Source organism: Suillus discolor (genome assembly GCF_016758755.1).
Source record: "Suillus discolor strain FC423 chromosome Unknown F5147scaffold_269, whole genome shotgun sequence".
NCBI classification, from domain to species: Eukaryota; Fungi; Basidiomycota; class Agaricomycetes; order Boletales; family Suillaceae; genus Suillus; species Suillus discolor.
The window spans coordinates 3,881-24,064 of record NW_024541516.1 but is presented as its reverse complement, the minus strand read 5'-3'; the positions used below and the strand labels follow the sequence as shown (position 1 = coordinate 24,064).

Sequence of the window (20,184 nt, the reverse complement as noted above, 5' to 3'; positions counted from 1 at the left end):
AATTTCTGAAAATACAAACCTGATTTGCATAAACGAATAGATGGATAGATGGCTGTGGAGATAAGGAAGATAGGATGATGTAAGTATCTAGTACAAGAAAAAATGAATATCAAAAATACAATAGCAGAACGACATCAGTCGCTGGCTATGACTTGGGAATAATGTGCCTACAAAAATATATCAGATCTGACATAGCTGAAGGATCACTCACCGTGCCACTAAATTGGGACGCGAACATTGCAAGGTATGCTGCTTACGAACACAAAATATAACCTTATCTGACGCATTACAGCGAGTAGTAAGTAATGGAAAGTTATACAATTGTCATTTATAGAAGAAACATAAATTTTAAAGGAATAAGTGCGTAGCACAAATATGATATCGATTACAAAGGGAGGGAATGAGGAACGATGGGGGGCCTGCCAAAATGACAAAAGAATGTCTGCACATAAAAGGTAGTTGTAGCATGCATGACTTCCCAACACTTGGTATCGGTGAAGTTTTCTGGGGTCAGAGGCACAACCAGAAGCGGCGGGACATTGTTCCAAGCACAGAGGAGTTCCCGGAATTTTTCCAGGTAAGGCAGAACACCAATTAAGGTGTTATTCCACATGCCGTAGTTATCCCCCGGAAATGGCTCTGACCACATGACCAAACCAGCCTCGCCTGGAAATATGGAATGAAGGAGTTGCTCGCAACTGGTCGGATCATCTGCCCAGCGTTTATGGACTAAGTGGCAATCGAGATCCCTCAGTTTGTAACAGAAACCGAGCTCATATAACTCCCATGTAATCCTTTGGGCGAGACGGCGTGGAGGGTTAGCGAGACTGGCAACCGACACTTGTTCGCCGCAAAATTCCACCGATCCTTCTGGTGCAAACAAATCTCCGTGAGTCTCCAACACATCGTCACCAAATAAGTCCCTCATCACCGCCTTTCGCTTCTCCGCTGCCGTAAGACCCTTCTTTTTGGGATCTTTGCCTTTGGGCGCAGCACCTTGTGATTGGGTTGTCAATCCGCTGCCAAGGAAGTTGCGCCAGAGCTGTGGTGAAGGGTAATTGCGTGGTGGGTCGTGATCGACTCGGCTAATCCATAACGGACGACAAGCGAGCTAGGTGGTAATATAACCTTGCAGGCGCTCTGGTAGCTTTGGACTGAGGAGAAGAGTGGGTTTGGGGAATCTGTATCCCTGATTAATTGCATAGGGCATATGCACACAAGACGGATCCTTTGTGCAAGTTTTGAGGGCATCATCCCAGTGTAGGATAGACAGCGGAAGATATGGGCTTTCAGGGTCTTTCCACTTGTCCCTGGATTTGCCTGACTGGGACGGTTGGGTGGGCCGAGCCTCTCTCACATCTGATACAGTAGTAAGTAATGTAACCAATTAGAATAGGTTCACCTACAAGGTTGTCACCTATGCTTTTTCTGACTTTTTTGAGGGGCCTTTCCAGCAGCAGCGGATGGCTTAGAGCATGACAGAAGAGTAGAAGAACTGGGCGTAGAGAAACTGCTTGTTGAAGCAACCGGCCCATCAGGATTTTTGAAAGTTGTGCCACTGTATAGGCGGCGAACGTGAAGTTGACGCTGGTGGCCACCTTGACCATGATAGATGATGTCGTAGGGGTGGATTTTGTTGCCCTCTGCATACATCGAGATGACGATGTCATCCGGATGTGTGATTAATACGGGTTTCATCACCTTCATATTAGCGGGTATGTACGCCATTGTACAGACATACCAGACGGGGACACCAGCCATGTGGAGCTTGTTGCACATGTCACTGTCGTGCGTGAAAGTGCCCATCCAGGCTGAATTGACAGTGTTGGCTCCAATGCCGGAGGAGATGCGAGGTTGGGTGATGAGAACCCAATCCATGAAGGAGTGAATTTCAAGGAATAGGCGTTGGGCATCTGTGACGAAGATGAGGAGATCGCGAAAGGTTAGGGGATGTTTTTTGAGCCGCGAGATACCATGTCGAAGAGATGCAACGCGATTGATGATGACGTCGTTCTTGCCTTGTCGATTGGCCCTCCAGTCCTGGACACGCTTGTCTGCCATTTTCAGGAGTGACTCCAATCCTTCGACCTTGTCAGAAGCTAATGTGCCTACAGGAAATGAGTTGCCTGGAATGGCCTTGAAGTCCTTTTGGTTGGGGGTGAACCATGCCCAGTGAAGCGGGTGCGGGAATGGGTAGAGCTCCTTACAGGGAATGCAGACAGAATTGCAAAAGATGTTGTCGTAGGCTTGAGGCCATTGAAAGCAGTTGATGACACCAAAACGCCCATCGGCACGTGCTTGTACATTTTCTTCCTCGAAGTGGTGGAACTGAGGGACGAAGTCCATGTTGGGCGTGGTGATGACCAAATTGCCCTGGACAGTGACTGCGTAGGCATCAAAAGATTGCAACCACGCTGTGGTATGCATGCGCATGAGTAAGTTGAAATGTTAAGTGAGGAGCATCACATACATGCACAAAGGTTCGGATCAGCCTTGAACATCGTCAAAGCATTGGGCATGATGAAAAACTGCAAAGTTTAGGAGGTGCGATAACAGGCACAAGAAAAACACACCTCAAGAGTTTGATTTTGTATTATGAGAGTCTAAGCACCGTTCAATATATGGTTAGTGAGGTAAAGGAAAGGGCACTTACCAAAAAAGAGGACGTATCTAAAGTAACAAGTACTATAGTGCATGAAGTACAATGAGTATCATGAGACGTTATGATAGATGAAATATATCAGAAACTCACCGATTAGACCGACGAGTGAAATGTGAAATGATTGGCATACCTGAAAAATCAGAGAAGGTCTGCAGGAGTGTGTGGCGCACCAGAGATAACGAGATATGAGACTAAGCACACCCAAGAGGGTCTTCAACCCACTGGCACAGCAACATGTGAGCAACCAGGGCGACCCTCCAGACGCGAAGTCTATGAGTGGAAGATCAGCGACGCGAAGTCAACTAATCAATGAGCGAACGGCACGAAGCCAGTTCAAAAGCGCCGGGGACCTTTGAGGGATCAATTGCGGTGATGAGGTTGACGAGTTCGACAAGCTTGATGAGTTTGATGTGCTGAGTGACGAAGGACCGCTCAAAGTTGGGAACTGACGGTAAGGAAAGAACTTGAAAGGAACTAGGGGAAGGGAATACAGAGAAGGAAATAGACAAGAAACAAAGCTGTGGGAATTTCCCAAATCGCAGTTTCATTTGTCGAAGTTTGTGAACCTGTGGGAAAGTCCCAAAATGCAACATGTCACAGTTTCATACTGGACATGGACCAGCATCAATAACATTATCACTCCATCCTCTATACTATTCCCGCCCCTTGATTATGCTTTCCCCATTCTTGATTATGCCCCCCCACCCTCGATTGACCTTCCAACGGTTCCCAGTGCTTTTGAACTGGCTTCGTGCCATTCGCTCATTGATTAGTTGACTTTGCATCGCTGATCTTCCACTCCTAGACTTCGCATCTGGAGGGTCACCTCGGTCGCTCACACGTTGCTGCGCCAGTGAAATTGAAGACCCTCTTGGGTGTGCTTTGTCTTGTATTTCGCTTGTCTGTCGATTCACATTTCACTAGTCGGTGTAATCCATGAGTTTTCAATATATTTCCATCATAACGTCTCCTGATGCCCATCACACTTGACTCTGGCACCCGTCACTTCATGTCAACGCTTTCCAATCTCACATTGAATCATATACGTTTATCTACAGCATCGGTGAGCCGCGTCTACACATCATTCGCTTAGCAACATGCTCATTCACACTTCAACACAGGATATGACTTCTATCGAAATTACCCAGCGGCTATTTGGCAATTCGTTGAAGACTTCAGTCATTGGTGAGTGCATTTACTTTGTTTATTCACTTGCAATAAATGCATAGACGACAACATAGGATACCTCTGTTTTCGACCTCATCCAATCAGTATTCCGAGTACCTGTGTCACAGTAGGCAGGTCTTCAAATCATCTCAGACAAACACTCTCTGTGCAACCCAACCCTGTGAGCTGGATTATGTATTTCTGAACGTGTCAGGGCTAACTGGTACTCATTAGCTCAAATTTGATCTCATAAAATATGTTGCTCAACTACGGGAAGGAATTCTAGAGACATACACTGTAGTCGTCACTGCATTCAAGAATACCCAGAGAGGTTTGCATTTTTCTTGTAGATTCATCTTGCCACTCACAATCGTCCCTAGCACCCGCACTACTCCCTTACATGCCATCCTTGAGCTCGTCCATCAATGTCTAGCAGACGAGGGAGATCCAACTCTATTGTGAAACTCTCCTTTGGCCTCATCGGTGACCTCGCAGACTGATTCCCCGACGACCAGATCAAAGAACACCTGCTAGAGGAATGGATTGCACATGAATTCCGTAGTAAGCGCGGTATGCAACAAGAGATGAAAGCACTGCGGTGGGCCCGTGAAGTGAGTATTCTCACCTTATCTTTTCACCTCCACGAACACTAACCTTCCACCCAGATGGTCAAACGCGTACCTCACACCTTGGCCATGCTAGTATCTGGAGCAGCCACCTCACACTTAATCCCTCATCTACTGGCCGAAATCTACATGTACCTTACGCTCTTGATGATATACTGTAACGTCCTGACTTCTTTTTTAGGAAATGAGCAGCCTTCTCATCTCTCAACATTCATTTGCTAATGCCTGGTGCTCAGGTACATATACTTTTAGGTGTCTGACTTGTTCTTAAGCAATCGGCAGGCCTGGATGTTTCTCTAACCATATGATACGGTGACCTACCAGCCGAGATTCTTATCACTTCTCAAAAACGTAAGTTCTCAAAACAGTTAGATTTCCTAGCTAGGTCTCTGACTTAATTGATCGATCATAATCTTCTTCTTTTAGTCACTTGTAAGGGGTCTAGCATTGTACATAGGCCAAGGTCGCTATTGCAATTATGGTTTCATTCTTTACTGCTAACCATGTTTAGCTTCAGGGCTGTGCCCCACTACTAGTAGCGATAATCACAACAATGCCCATTATTTTCAAATATAAAGGCAATGAGTCTCAATTCGAGCACATCAAATTCTACCTTCTCAAACCAATATTGTTTTCAGTTTGCTCTCCTACTTATTCTTACATTGTCTGACTTCATGTCAGTCAAACATTGTTGAGCAAACTTCGAGTTCTCAACTTGTGTTCCACGTATCTCCGCGATCGTAGGAACACTATCATTTCTCTTGAAAATGCCTGCCATAACTACCCGCTCAGGCTGTCACATCAGGCACCCACCTCTGCCTGATCAACACAAGGTATTTTTTTTTCTTTCCTTGACGTCTTCAGCAGCTGACTCCTCTATCATGTCAAGACTCGCAGGAAGGCGTCCAATGCGGATAACGTCGAGGCAAGTCTTCTTGTTTCAAGCTTTGTCCATCATGGTTAATTTCCCATTATTTTAGGCCCTTGAACCTCCAAAACGGTCTTGCCCCCGCCGTCGCGCTGGCCCCAAGAGTGTTATCGACCACGGCGACGACCATCCAGAGGTAAGTTGTGATTGCCATGTGTTGATATCCACACTGACCTCTTAGCTGTCTATTCGTCCTCCACCCAAGCCTCGTCCGCTTGCACAGTCCAAGCGTTCGGGCCCCATGACCTCATCTGCTGAAGAGGAGATTTTTGAGGCTAGTTTCTCAAGGCGCTCATCAATGATTCCAGCAACTTCCGACATCGCTATCGATCAGCAATCCCACCCATCTCATGTTCAACTTGCTGATGACACTTCATTAACACATGCCAAATTTTGCCTCCTTGCAGATGAAGAAGTATCTGCTGACATCCAAGAAGGCGATGTAGAATCAGGCAAGCATTTTATTATGGTATGAATGTCCTGTCTTAACTTGTCATTTGCCAGCTCCTACACCCGTTACTGGAGAACACGCCACTACTGCGAGCGAGAATCTGAATGCTATCTCTCAAAGTCAGACAAATGATCTCAATGGTAGGAATGTCAATGACCAGGGGACTTCAGGTGAGACATATTCACTCTTTCGTATTTCATAGCTCAACCAATAGTAATGTATACTTGTACTGAGTCCCACGATGCAGGGTATAGCAACAAGGATCATGGCAAGGATACTTCAGGTCAGTCAATTCTTTCGTATTTAATAGCTTAACTAATAGTAAATGCAGGTACCTCTACCAAGTCACGCTACCCAGAGGAAGGTGGGAATGATGATGGCCACAAAACTTCAGGTAAGTCTGGAACAATTTTCGTATTTCATAACTCAATTAATATTGAATACAGCTACTTCTACTAACGGCCGCCCACGTAGGTCAGGTGGCGTCAAGTCATATGCACCTGATCGCAGTGCCGGTGAAGAGAGCTCTCCATCCGACAGTGACTGGGCTGTTGACGAAGAGCAGCGGAAGAAAGCGCAACAAACTACTGATCATGATATTGCTGTGAATCACGGTGAAGACGACGAGGCTCCCTCTGAAGCCGATCCCCCATCTCCACCGTGATTGATGGCCAAGCAAAAGCAAAAGCTCAAGGTAACGGTTGAGGTCGATGAACATCACAGAAGTGAAGATGAGGACGACAAAGACTTTGTGAAGACCAAAGGAAGAATGCCCCAAGTAGGCATCTTAAAGGCGCAAGAGCTTGGGAAGAAGACATTGGAAGCTGCTAGAACACTGGGTCAAGAATATGGGAAGAGTGCGCGGACAATCCTCATCGAGGCTGGGTTGACTATGAAGGCTACCCACAAGGAGTCTCCATGGAACCAACACCAGACGTGGTTCACAGCTACCCATCCACTGCCTAAAGGAGTATCGGGAGTTGTCTCGCCAGGTGTGTCGCTATCCTCACAATTATTCTACTTAGTCCTAATCACTTTTGCAGAGGATGTCAAGGCTTGGAAGGTGAAGCAGCAAGTTCATTACAAAGCCCACCCACAGGATGACCCTCAGCACGCATCGTTGTGGAAGGAGATACAGGAAAACTGGGATCATGCTGTCGCGGGTACAACTGAGGACCTAACATCACATTCTGCTGCAGGTCTTATGATGATGGGTGTTCGTGATGCTTTCACAAAATCAGTAAGTGTGGCATTCATCCAACCTCAATCCAAAGATGAACTATTATCAAGGCTGCATACTGGCATCGCACCCATGGCATTCACATTGCCGGTGTTGCAATATTTCCTGGTGATGAAGAGGCAGGCCGTCAGGCATCAGGGCTGTTCGCCGGCTCTGACATGGTCAAAGCCCTTATCAATTCACACCAACTTGATATTAAGCATTGGTTAGATGAGCTCACCACAATCCTTAAGTACGTCTTTTGTTGATTATAGGGGTCGGTGCTAAATTTACTTTCAGGTACAAAGACTTAGAAGCTGCACACACTGAAGGCAAGACTTTCAGCTTACTCCCTGCCTCTTCCACTGCTCCAAATGGTAGCCTTTTGTGCAACAGCAAGCCTGCCAGGGATAGGAATAGAAAGGTCGCGCCCATGATGATTAGTGAGATGTTTGATAGGTTTCTTATTGGATTATCCTTCTAATCTACTGACTAAATATTGAGTAGCTGAGGCTGGTCATCTGCTCAAAACCTCCAATAGCAGGTGGCTGACCATATTGGACATCCTGTATACTGAGAAGCTTTGCATTCACGACTGGCCCACTGGTGTTCCCCTGCCTGGCCCAGATTTTGATCAAAGGCTCTATCTGCAAGTCAACTACGTGCATTGGTAGCTCCGTATCTCAGGCTCCATCTTGGAGCGATGTACGAGGCTGAGTTAGGTCTTGACGACAACGACAACAATAGCGAGGCGGAGGCAGCAAAGGCGAAGAAGCGCAAAGGCAAGTCCAAGAAGTCGGGTGACAAAGGAAGGAAGAAGGGGGCGGTGGTGGAGGAGCCAAGTGTCATCTTACATATCAGCAGATGGCCTGAAAGTATGTTTTTGGCTGCTTTGAATATACATGAGCTGATATAACGACTACAGGTGATATCCTTACTGTTGAGACACAGGCCACAAGCATGTGCCTCATCCCACTTGTCATCGACACTAACAGCAAGGTTGTTCTCTCCCTCCAAGACTCAGAGAAGTTCATCAAGGATCTTCCGCAAGACAACACCCAAGACGACACCCAAGACGACACTCCTAGACGCCGCACCAAACAGGTAATCAAAAAACCTACAGTGTCTAATCTAACAGCTTCACGCTCGACTATGGGAGCTTCGCGCTCCAATCAGGAAGCTTCGCGCTCTCACCGCCATACTAACCGAGCCATCTATGATAATTTCCCGCCTTTGTCGCCACCAGCACCATCTTCCCAGTTTTTGTCTCCCCCTCCTATTTCACGCACATCAACTCCTATGTCAACCTTGGGTTATCCGCATGTCGGGGACGCAACATATCCCTCTCGCTCTCGATATGAGCATTCACACGATGGACCACGTCGATATCAACGTGCATTTGACGATGCTATGCCGACATATAACCCAGACACTCGTAAATGGACGCGGCCCCATTATGAATCTGCTCGGGAGACTGAAGACCTGGAGTGTGAAACAGTGGAGGAGAGGCACCGTGTCAGGGTCCATGAGAAGTGTGTTGCTATACCCTGACTTTTAAACGTGTTGGCTAATTGTCGCCCTATTGTATTAGTTCTCATATACCTTTAGGCCGCACCCAATCACAGGCACGTGTAAGTTCTGCACCAATTGCCAGCACCTCCCGTTCTCGGCTACTGTCGCATTCCTCTGTTGTGCCAACTTCTCGCACTGGTTCCTCACAGCGCCGCAATCATTCAACTGTCAGACCTTCGCATATTCGCCCTGCATCTCCCGATCGCCGTGCAATCATCGAAGAAGATGAAGATGAGTATTACTAACTGTGCAGCCCTTGCTCACGCCCACTTTCGGTAATATCTACTAATCGTGTTATATCATGCTGTCCTTTTCTTATGTTTTTCACATGTTTCTTATATGCTTTTCATATGCTTTTCATATGCTTTTCTTGTCACTCATGATTCAGAGTTACTCATGATACATGCCTACACTTATGCTCTATTCATTTCATTTGCTTGGAACTTGAAGTGAGAATTTTGTGTTTGCTCAACTCAAATTGGTGTTCGAGGATTTTAATAGATTTAATTATCTAATCTATTATTATGGTTTTCAAGCATCAGACTCCAAAATTCGGTGCGAGCTTAGCTGCTAAATTTTACCTGAACTGTGTCACATAATCTCCTGAATCTCTTCCAACTTTTCTGACATCACTAGTCGTCTAATCCCTGCCATACAGCTTGCCTGACCTTTTGATAGACAATTAAATACATAAGCCTAATTGCACACAGAACTTGGATTTTAGTTGAGGGGACTGTAACAAGCATAAATTCTGAGGGATAGAAAGTAGACACATTCCTAGCAATTTCAACCAAAGGTTTCAAAGTTTTGTCTTGCTTGAGTGCTACTGTAGGCTATGCTGTTTCAACAATGATGAACTTGATGATGATGATGATGATGATGTGAATGTACTGAAATGTGGGATTGTCCTTTCCCAGTCACTGTGGTCCTTTCCCACTCATGTTGGTCCTTCCCATATGTCCCTATAGCCATTTCCCATCCCCCATGATTCTTCCCATATATGTCTACAGTCCTTTTTTATTCACTGTGGTCCATCCCATGTCTCTATGGCTGTCTCATCCCTTGTGGTCCTTCCCACATGTCTCTATGGCCATTTCCCATCCCCCATGGTCCTTCCCACATGTGTCTACAGTCCTTTTTTATTCACCACGGTCCTTCCCATATGTCACTATGGCCATTTCCCATCCACCGTGGTCCATCCCACATGTTTATATGGTCCTTTCTTATTCAATGCGGTCCTTCCCATATGTCTATATGGTCCTTTCCCACTCACTATGGTCCTTCCCTACAATCCTTTCTTATTTACCTTGGGTCTTCCCATATCTCTATGTGGTCTTTCCCATCCACTGTGGTCCTTTCCATATCTCCGTATAGTCATTTCCCATTCACCATGGTCCCTCCCACATGTCTCTGTGGTCCTTCCTCCAGTCACTTTTTAATGGTTTCAATTTATAGTCTATGTCCTTGTGTTTGACGCTCAATACCTCACAAGCATGTTGGCTTTCCCTGGTGACTCTCTAAATGGTTTCAATGTATATTCTATGTCCTTGTGTGTGACGCTCAATACCTCACAAGCATGTTGGCTTTCCCCCGGTAACTCTCTCAATGGTTTCAATGTATATTCTATGTCCTTGTGTTTGACGCTCAATACCTGACAGGCATATTAGCTTTCTCCCGGTGACTCTCTTAATGGTTTCAATGTATATTCTATGTCTTTGTGTTTGATACCTCACAAGCATATTGGCTTGATCTCACTATCTCACCCTCACAGCTCTACATTTTTCTTTCTCAGAGTTGGATGTGAGGTATGGAAGACACTTTATGTAGCTTATTTTCTGCTACCTCAGATCTGCTCATTATTTTGCCTCTTTCCCTTCCCCAAATATAAGTCTCATTTCAAAGTTCAACTGTCATGCCAGATGCCTCAAGATGGTGCTATTGTTCCTGTCTCATACAAGTCACTTGGTGATACATATCCATATACCATATTATCTTGCTTGCCCCTAGTCTTCCCTGATGATTTGCCTATCAGATCCGCTCAGAAACCCTGCACACTCATCCTCCTTTTCACACTACTGGGGATCATTGAAGACAAAATATATTGATAGGCCATAGAGAGGCTGGGTCCTGTTGCCATAATATAGAAATCAGGTCTGCAGGACCCTTTATTTCCACCAAGAAGTGCTGCCTGAGGTGGGTGAGAGGACCAAAAAAAACCACAATTTTCAAAAAAATTTGGTCATAATAGGACCCCTGACACCCCTGCACCATGGGAATTTCCCAATGTATGTGTGGTCTAAAGTTGGCTGGCGGTCTTTCCCACGCAAAAATTATTTTGACCCCTGGACCGTGCTCAATACATTTCATTTTGGACCCTATACACTTGGGGAAAGACCATACAAACATGGCCGGACCACCTGAAAAGTACCCCCTAGGTGAAAACCTCTATAGGTATAATACAACCTAAGAGGTACCTGAAATGGGGTGACCAAAGTGATGCAAACCAGATTACTGAGTTTTGATTTCTGCAAGTCAATTGCGAGTCATTAGTGAACTGGCAGCAGCATATGGACTATCTTTGATGCAGTCCAATGTTCTTCAATGTACCGTGTTTTGACTGTGTGTTCATCCGGACTCAGCAAAAGGTCATTCTTGGATGCCTCATCTTCCTTTTCAACTGCCCAGTTGGAAAAAACACATTTCCCCTTGCTCTTATACACCTATTTGATGCTCCCACAGGCACACGACTTCAAAAGGACAAACAACTCAACCTTTTCTGAGTTCAAGCAAGATCATGCGCACAGTCCAAATCTTTTTCTCAGTTAGGTCAATTATTCATGGGGCATTTCTAGTACCAGACAGCAACCTCAATTATCTTGTTGTCAATACAGTCGATACAGATATGTTCCTTTGTGTGAAGGAAATGCATCTGGAGGCAGGACATCCGGTGTGCATCTGAATCTGACTAGCACTTCATTATTCTTCTACATACCATCTGCTACTTTGGACATGTTCTTCTGATTACACTCCTCTACATATCATCTGCTACTTTACACAACTACACTCATGCAGAACTGTGCTACCATGAAAGGTATGTTTACAATTAGGTCCTATGTGCATGTCTTCTCACCTTCATACTAATTAGTGGCTGTCTCATGCTTTGTTAATCTGGTCATTAGAGAATCCAATGCTAATCATCCTGGATTGCCTGGATACCTTGTGCTCCAAGCATGGTCATATTTTGGATGGACTGGTGATTGACATCTTGCAGGTCCTGTTGAGGTACAATCATTGATAAATTACTAGCTAATGATAACTACTGAATCCTATTGTATCAGCACTGACATTGAGGTATGCCTTTATCAAAGCACATGCTTTGCAGTCTTTATGATAACGGCTTCCTCATCTGATGTCTTTTAATAAAGCAACATCCAGTGCTATTACAAATGATAACGGTGTTTTTTGATGTGCATGTATGTGTGCACTCAATCCCTACCATTATGAACAATGGCAGTTTTTATCTATGTGCGCACTGATTGTGCACGTCTTATTATTCATAGCATGGTGTTTTACTCATATCCACTTTGATTTGAACTGGAACACTAATCCTAATGTCTTTGATTGGCAGATCAATATTTCCTTTTGATCCAATCAAGATTCTATGACTGCAGACATGTAATAAAGCTACTGCAGGCAACATTATGTCCACATCGCACACATGATATAAAGTGTTGCAGGTACTAACTCATCTTTGCATTGATGTCTTCTGAATCCCTTCCAACAGAATCATTACTCGAAGCTTTTGATTGATAGCTGAGATGTTGCATCTTTCACAATTGATATCCTCAGATGCAGACAGTGACTTTGATGATTGGGACCCAAATGATGTTGGTCGCATCTCTATCCCAGGTCCAAGTACATTAAAAGGAGAACTTTTAGAAGTACGAATGATCCATCTCCCTCAGCATTCACTAATTACCTGATTGATTTTAGACCCTTAAAGTGTTGCAGGTCCAGATACAGAGGCTTTCTGAAGAGAACAGGTCTATCAAGGAAGAAAACAAGACTCTGCATGCTGAGAAGCCTAAATGAAAATGCTGTATGAACACACAGCACAAACTTAGTGTTTATGAGAACACTATCACCATCTATGCTCACAAATATGGTATGATGGCTGAGATGTTTCCTAATAGCAAACTTCTCAATAAGAAACTTCCAGAATTTCCAACTCCCTTCAGTAGCTCCAAATGATATACAACTGCAGCAACACAGGATTCTGCTTTCTTAGATGAGCTCTATCATCACTTTCCCGAGTCATTGCACAAGGTGATGGAAACTTCCTATTTCAGCAATCTTGTATGTGGCTTTTCATTCCTTGACTCACCATTGACATGTCACTAATGCAACAGTGTTCTTTTGTAGGTTCTGAAATGCATTCCCGACACTCATGCCAATGAGATTAAGAAGCTTCATGGTGTCGCTGGCAATATTTTTGATCTTCCCTCAAAGTATTTCACTAACATCAACTTCAAGAGAGCAACTATTCCCAAAATACAACAGCTACTGGGGTCATGTCGGCTACAGACCTGGCATACAAGACTTTCCCGCCTGTCTTGTTCCCAGGATTGAAGGAAGACAAGTTGCTCAGGACTGTCTTTGGCAACTGGGAACTCCTAGCTCAAATAAGTTTAGCAATACTAGCACCATTCTTATGCTGATTATTTATATTGTATTATTACTTAGATTCTGAAAGCTTCATTACGTGGTGTCACCTCACTCCAGGGTTCGAGCAGCAGTGGTGCACATACAAACTCTCTCAAGTGAAGTGTTCACCAAGTCATGCCAGGATCAATAGCTTGGGCAGCAGTCATTGTAAGTCGTCAGTAGAATTATTACAAACTCAAGTTCTTATGCAACATTGACAATGCAGGCAATATTTTTACTCTCACCCAACACTGAGTTTTTGAGTACTGGCATTGGGAAGAGGTCAACCATTAACTACAAGAACTTATTCTTTCACTACAAGAAAGTTTTGGTAACCAAATGGAACATGAAACACATTGTAGTGATTGTCGCCAATATCAATCACTATATTTTCAAAGCTGCAAAAGTTTCAGCTTTCAAATCTGCAGATCAAGAGGAACGCACAGATGCAATTGAGCATGCACTTGCAGCCCTCGATATGGATAGTGATTCATCTAACACTTCAGTCCAGATAGCTGCCACTCTTGAAACAGCCAATCTCATTGTGGTCTCCAATCCAATCCAGAGCTTCTCACTCCTAGTAGATTCAGACATCATTGAATTGGAAGTGAGGGATTCACCACTTGAAGAGCAAGTTGCTGAGGTAATGCAGGACATGGGGGCAGCGCCAGTGGATGTAGATGTGGATGCAGATAAGGGAGAGCTAGAGGGAAGAGGGCAACTGTAACAGCATCTGAAACTTGTGCGACTCGGTCTCATAAATAGATTCACTTAGTATTCCTGTCATTTATGATACTTCAAATGCCACTTTAATAAACCACACAATACAACATCGAGTGCATGATACACTACTGAGTATTACATAATACAGGGTAACAAGTCCAAGGTATAGGCAATGGAAGTAATAGTGCACAAGAGATTAGACAGCAGTATTCATGTCACCAATATGAGACCTGATAGGATTGATATGATAAGAGGTGACAGATGAGCTGAAGTATCATGGATATAAGTCACAAAGATGACATCGGATGGTTTGGGCCCCTTGAAGCTAGGCAGCATGGCACCATGACAAAGAACACTTGGAAAATGAAAGCAGATCGGTGATAGTGATGGATGGGTCTGATGAGGTTCTTGGCCCAGTCACAGCTTGCAAAAGTTATTAAATGAGCAAATTTTGGGCTGTAGTGAGTATTACTGAGTGGCAAGAGGAAGAAACCGGGTGGCTCACTTGTTAGAAAATGAAAGAATTTAATCAATTGCACTGTATTAGACAACAGCAAGCACAACTCGTTTCTCAATTGACAGGCAGATTCAGAGTCCAATTCAGAATCCTGCAGAAACCTCTGCCAAATCTTCACAAAAAATGTCATCAAGACAGAGTGTATCATGCAGTCAGTAGTGTATTGCACAGTTTATGTTTATTGAAGTGGAATTTACTGGAGCACTACAGATTCTCATTGTCAATATCATTAGGGGGGAGGCAGTGAATATTCAAGACCTGACAACATAATAGAATCAGAGCTTGAATTCCAAAATCAGTCCTTCTCTCAATGATGTCCCTTCTCATTGACATGTCACTGTTCCTTTCATTCAATGGACTCATTATGACAATCTAAGTTCATACTCCTCCTCTCAATCCTGTCACAATTGCACCTTAAGCTGTCTCAATTGTCTCTCAAACTTGTTTCAAGCCCCATAAATCATTGACATGCTACCACAACGTTGCAATGGAAGTTCCCAACATTTAAATGAATCACAAGGTGATTTTCTTGTATGATCATTGGTTTATTATTAGTGGTACTCAAAATAGGTTTTGGAAGGTTTTGAAACTCGGTTAAATGCCGGCTAAACACTTCAAACTCTCAGCTAGAAACCTCAGCCAATTCAAGGTCAGGCCAGCATTGTATATTGGACTTCGAAACAACTATGCCTCCTGCCCGTCGTGAACATGTTCGACATTCTGCACACCTCAAACCTAACACTCCATTGCACTTGAGGGCAATGGACGATGCATCAACCTCTCGAGGACCGCCCAAACCTCCAGAATCATCTGGACCATGGCTAGCTATTCAGTGGCAAAGCGACCACGCTCTTACTGATACATTGGTGAACTATCTGACCACTCAAGCTGCTGATTGTAGGGTCCTATTTTACTCTGATGGGAAAAAAGCAATGGCTGCTGTCGATGACCATCCATCGTGGTTGGATAAAGGCCAAATCTACCAGAATATTGCCAAGCTCTTGTTTGCAGGCCACCCTAAGTATGGTGCTGCGTACGCCATCAATTCCAAAAAATTCTGTGACGCAGTTGGCAACTGTATTGGAACGTACATTGTTGTTTTTTGTTCCGTTTATAAAAATACTAAAATTTCTGCAGTCTCAGGGGTAAATACAAGAAACTCAAGGTATCATTCAGCAGCACTGGCACTGGTGTGATGCTGGCTGAAGGGACCTAAGCAAAGAACTTATTAGGTGAGTCCCTGGTCCCAATTTTTTAGTTCTCAATTGATTGATCATCGTAGATGCAGCACTTTTGAAGCTGCCATGGTACACAGAACTAGATTCAATTTGGCATTCTAATCCGTCCATAGCCGCAGTAACCCACTCCTCAAAGCCAGGTGTTGATCATGCCAGCGTATCATATTCACTTGTTCAACCGCATGATGGGGCTGGTCCCTCCGCACACTTTGACGCTACTTCTCAATGGTCACCTTACACTCCCACATATCCCTCACATGATACCCATTCTTATTCTTCCAGTACTCCACCTTCACAATATGGCCAACCATACTCTCTGGGCCCTCATATACCATATCACGCAAATGCCCTTGAAACACCTCATGCTGGGAGTTCACAATTTGCTCCTGCTCCTTCTCCTGCTCCTGCTCCTGCTCTCCTCACTCCTGCTTCTGCTCCTACTCTGGCTCCTGCTCCTGCTCCCTCCCATACTGCCCCTTACAATACATCCCCCCAATTCCACCTTCACGGTCTTCCGACACCAAAAGACGCCCTCAACAATCATAACGCTGATGACGATGACTTTGATCAAGATATTAGTGGACCGTTTGACACCCCGCTTGGAGACTCCCTAAATTATCTTAAAGATGATGATATGATGGTCGACAAGACAACCGATAGTCCTTCCCATGTTGCAGGGAAGAAACAGCAGCTTCCCTCATTACCATTGCCCCCTCCTAATGCTCCAGAACCATTCCACAGACCTGCAAAATCCCCGATGTCTTCCTACAACAACTGCTCAGTGTTAGGCATACAGAAGCTATTGAGCTGTGGGGGACGATGCAAATGACCATCAGAGATGTTGCAGAGCACATTGACGACACGAAATACCACCTCAATGTCGGACTACTTTGTGTCCCCAACTTCCCAGATGTCACTTCCAACCAGTGCCGGCAGTTTGAAGAAGAAAAAAGCAAAATCGGATGTGATGGAACAGGTGGAACAGGTGAAGGATGAGATCCAGAGTATGCACTCTGATGCCATGTCCCACCACAACAGCAAGCACAAGCGCTTCCTCGCGAAGCTCGATGCAAAGAGTGAGCACAATCGCAACATCAAGAAGTACAAATGGCTTTGCACTAACTGCAAGTATGAGACCTTCCAAGCCACTGTAAGCCATCAGTGACTGCAGGAGACCAAAGACGCCGAAATTTGCCTTTGCGAGATGGATATCCAAGTCCACGAAGCACATTTGTTGGTGCTCAAGAAAGAGGCAGAGACTCTTCAACTCAAAATCCAGTACCACCAGATGATGCAGGCCAGCAAGGCCTCAGCATCAGATGGAGGAGCTGTATGAGTCTTTTTTTTGTTGTGTTGTTGTGTTGTTGTGTTGTTGTGTTGTTGTATTGTTGTGTTGTTGTGTTGTTGTATTGTTGTGTTGTTATGTTGTTGTGTTGTTGTGTTGTTGTGTTGTTGTATTGTCATGTTGTTGTCTCCATCATGTTGTCGTATTGTCGTGGTCTCTGTTGTTGTTGTCTCATCGTCTCATTATCTCATTATCATCTCATTGTCACTCATCCATCTATTGTCACTATGTCATTTGTTGCTATATGTTTGTTGACATCTTTATGTTTTGTTTCCATTGCATGCACATGTTTTTGGGGTTAATTGTTGGTACTTTCTTGATTGATGTTTACATAGCTACATACATTTGTTGTACAGGTGTTTAAGTGGTAGTACATGTCCAATCAAACATTGTGGTGAATCATTCTTCCCTATGGTGTGCATCTGAGTGAGGACTGTCAAAGAGTACATTCATCAGCCTTGCATGAGCAGCTTAACCTGGAGTTGCCTCATAAGTCCTGTCCCCAACAACTTCTTCACCATCTGGACCCTCAACTTCTTGATCAAGGAAATCTTCCCCCTCTCCATGAGCCCACTTTAGAGAACTCTCATATGTCCCATCCCTCTTGTGATGCTCAATTTCAAAGTGAACGATCATGTTGTGTAGGATGATGCAGCACTTGATCCACTGCACAGTGAACTCAAGGTCTTTCTCAGCCAGAATTCTGAACCGGAGCTCTTGAAGGGAATAGAACTGTCCCTTCAAAACTGCAAATGTGTGTTCAACACAAACATGGATCTAAAAAATTCAATTTACTGAAATATAAATTTTAAAAAAAATACTTTAAAGAGATGATAATTAAAGGACTTCTGGTCCTTTGTCAACCTCCCATTGTGAGGTTTCTTAAAAGGAGCAATACACCATGGCTCCAATGGGTATGCACTGTCTGCCTAAACCCAATGACCATTAGGGAGAAGGTCAGTATGCTCTTCATAAAGATGAGTGGATCAAAAAGCAAATGCATCATGAACACTCCCAGGATGACCCAGAGAATAATTAATAATGAGAAGATTATATGGTAAAATGACTGCCTAGAATTAAATTAATTTTTGCACATGAAAATTTAAAAAAAAAATACCTGGCAGCCAAGGGAATATTTGGATTTCCTATCATAAAATGTCTCACCAAAGTAACCAGGTTTGGTGAAAAGATTCATAGTTGAGCCATCAATTGCTAGAAAGCCACCCTTCCACTCTGGACAGGTACACAACTCAGCAAATTTGCAAGCCAGGTCAGCATCCTCAGAATTATCTGCTGGGAAGCAGATAAACTGATCGTGAGCATTAAGAACCACAATCATCACACAATTAGTGCAATCAACCACAGACCCAACACTCACGCCTGCCCATTGAGCGACATCTTCAAGAGTAATAGCATTCCCATAGTGGCCGGCTCGATTCAAAAAAATGGCAAGTTGAATGGAGACAGGGAGCTGAGGATTGTTGGACTGATTTTGGAAGATGGGATGATCAGAGATAAAATAGAGGATGTCATCGAAGATCTTGGGGTTAACACAGAGTTTCTGCCAAAACAAATGAGGGTGGTATTCTTCGTGATGAACCAACATGTGAAGCTGAGGTGCTAGTGGGGGAGGCTCATTAGGCTTATGGAGTACATGAGCCCTCTTAACCTCATCATGAAGAGCATTAATGGTGTCACAGAGGTGGTCGTAAGGTAGAGCGATGTTATCAGAAGAGATAGAACCATCACTGGAAGAATCTGAAATCCCTGTCATAGGGAAGAGGAGGGAGGGGGGAGGGGGGGAAGGTGAGCTAAAAGATAGATAGATTGAATTATCATCATCTGAAGTAGTGGAAAGTGAGTCCTCAGAGTCAGAATCACTCTCAAAGTCAGACCAATCATCTAGGATATCCTGGTACTGTAGCTTGGCCAGGGAAAGTTCTGCCTGATCTACAATAGCCAGGAGTTCTTTACAGATGGATGGTTGAGGCATGGTCACAATTGGGGCAGGAGTTGAGGGAATCAAAACTCCTATCCATTTGTGTATATGTGACATAGTTTGTGGCAGAGTTTGAAATTTTGGAAAGTTCCGAAGTTTCGTCTCACAGTGAGCATGTTGGTATCATCGTTGACCTCACCCTCCAGCCTCAATGCTCACCCACAGCACTGAGCAAGACATTGAGTTATCAGGTGTCACCAACCTAAGGTAAGTACTTTTTGTGCCTCCTGTAAGTTCCAGCTAACATATTCACCCTTATCTTAAAAAAATCTATTCTAGTGCTGGTCCCACACATGACCAACAGCAGCTCATTTTTACTGCCAAGCCGCTGGTTCCTCCAACTCATCACTACTCCCTGTAGCTCCAACACTCCCCTTCTCAAGGGATCGACTCTGTGTTCATTCCCATCCAGCTGGCTCAAGGCATGCTTAGGCATACATAACCCCTTATGCCTGATGCAGTCTTTCAACCGCCCCAACCTGTACTATGTAGTACAGCCTAAACCGTCTATGAAAAAGAAAGTGGTTCAAGCCATCACTGGTTTCATCAAGTCACAGCACGCTACCCATACTAGCATTGTGTATGGCTTCTTGAAGTTGGAGTGTGAGGAACTTGCTGAGCAACATGACTATGACTTATCTGCCAAATATTACCGTGCCAGTATGGGCTCACCAGAGTGCAGCACCACTCAAGATCCATTATCCACTCAACTTGAGGCTCGAGGTGTGGCAGCATCCTGGAAAGCAGCTCGAAGGTACATACTCTCCACAACTATAAGATCATCTTTCACTTTATCTTACGTCTCTGCAGATTCATGTAGATTTTTTTCATGTGTCCTCCTCCCCTCGGCACTTATTTAGTCCTTTGGCATTCACTACCTATAGCTGATTTCATTCTCATGTGGACTCCTTTTTTTATGAATGTTAACATTCGAAATACGATGTATATCTACTATGGGTTGCTTTTTTTTACTCGATGTACGACTTCCCCCTATGAACATACACTTTGAAAAATCACAAGTGTTTGAATCTCC

General features: G+C 44.3%; 6 protein-coding genes across 6 annotated transcripts; 5 read left to right on the top strand and 1 right to left on the bottom strand.

The window, feature by feature from the left end:
- Positions 1 to 385: 385 nt before the first annotated feature.
- On the bottom strand, positions 386 to 2,519 carry F5147DRAFT_782875 (uncharacterized protein; the record flags this gene model as incomplete). The annotated part of the gene is made up of 5 exons (XM_041442783.1): positions 386 to 1,042; positions 1,102 to 1,181; positions 1,219 to 1,359; positions 1,434 to 2,414; positions 2,471 to 2,519. The coding sequence occupies 5 exons, from the start codon at positions 2,517 to 2,519 to the stop codon at positions 386 to 388; spliced, it is 1,908 nt and encodes a 635-aa protein (XP_041284416.1).
- A 1,116-nt stretch (positions 2,520 to 3,635) lies between these two features.
- F5147DRAFT_782874 (uncharacterized protein) lies at positions 3,636 to 4,262 on the top strand (the record flags this gene model as incomplete). The annotated part of the gene is made up of 5 exons (XM_041442782.1): positions 3,636 to 3,725; positions 3,784 to 3,847; positions 3,904 to 4,010; positions 4,064 to 4,160; positions 4,210 to 4,262. 5 exons carry the CDS (start codon positions 3,636 to 3,638, stop codon positions 4,260 to 4,262), a joined length of 411 nt encoding a protein of 136 aa, XP_041284415.1.
- Positions 4,263 to 5,222: 960 nt separating this feature from the next.
- On the top strand, positions 5,223 to 8,870 carry F5147DRAFT_782873 (uncharacterized protein; the record flags this gene model as incomplete). Its single annotated transcript, XM_041442781.1, has 16 exons — positions 5,223 to 5,288; positions 5,345 to 5,374; positions 5,436 to 5,519; positions 5,565 to 5,852; positions 5,959 to 6,025; positions 6,082 to 6,117; positions 6,166 to 6,228; positions 6,281 to 6,494; positions 6,558 to 6,826; positions 6,878 to 7,074; positions 7,125 to 7,306; positions 7,354 to 7,496; positions 7,561 to 7,659; positions 7,728 to 7,928; positions 7,979 to 8,585; positions 8,645 to 8,870. 16 exons carry the CDS (start codon positions 5,223 to 5,225, stop codon positions 8,868 to 8,870), a joined length of 2,772 nt encoding a protein of 923 aa, XP_041284414.1.
- A 4,597-nt stretch (positions 8,871 to 13,467) lies between these two features.
- F5147DRAFT_546715 (uncharacterized protein) lies at positions 13,468 to 13,948 on the top strand (the record flags this gene model as incomplete). The annotated part of the gene is made up of 2 exons (XM_041430332.1): positions 13,468 to 13,497; positions 13,556 to 13,948. Coding segments are annotated over 2 exons (423 nt in total), but the record flags the coding sequence as incomplete, so codon positions are not given.
- A 1,307-nt stretch (positions 13,949 to 15,255) lies between these two features.
- F5147DRAFT_782871 (uncharacterized protein) lies at positions 15,256 to 16,636 on the top strand (the record flags this gene model as incomplete). Its single annotated transcript, XM_041442780.1, has 4 exons — positions 15,256 to 15,656; positions 15,707 to 15,734; positions 15,792 to 15,801; positions 15,852 to 16,636. The coding sequence occupies 4 exons, from the start codon at positions 15,256 to 15,258 to the stop codon at positions 16,634 to 16,636; spliced, it is 1,224 nt and encodes a 407-aa protein (XP_041284412.1).
- Positions 16,637 to 18,873: 2,237 nt separating this feature from the next.
- Positions 18,874 to 19,971, top strand: F5147DRAFT_660145 (uncharacterized protein; the record flags this gene model as incomplete). The annotated part of the gene is made up of 6 exons (XM_041434654.1): positions 18,874 to 18,958; positions 19,001 to 19,009; positions 19,221 to 19,259; positions 19,298 to 19,358; positions 19,564 to 19,905; positions 19,962 to 19,971. 6 exons carry the CDS (start codon positions 18,874 to 18,876, stop codon positions 19,969 to 19,971), a joined length of 546 nt encoding a protein of 181 aa, XP_041284411.1.
- Positions 19,972 to 20,184: the final 213 nt, after the last annotated feature.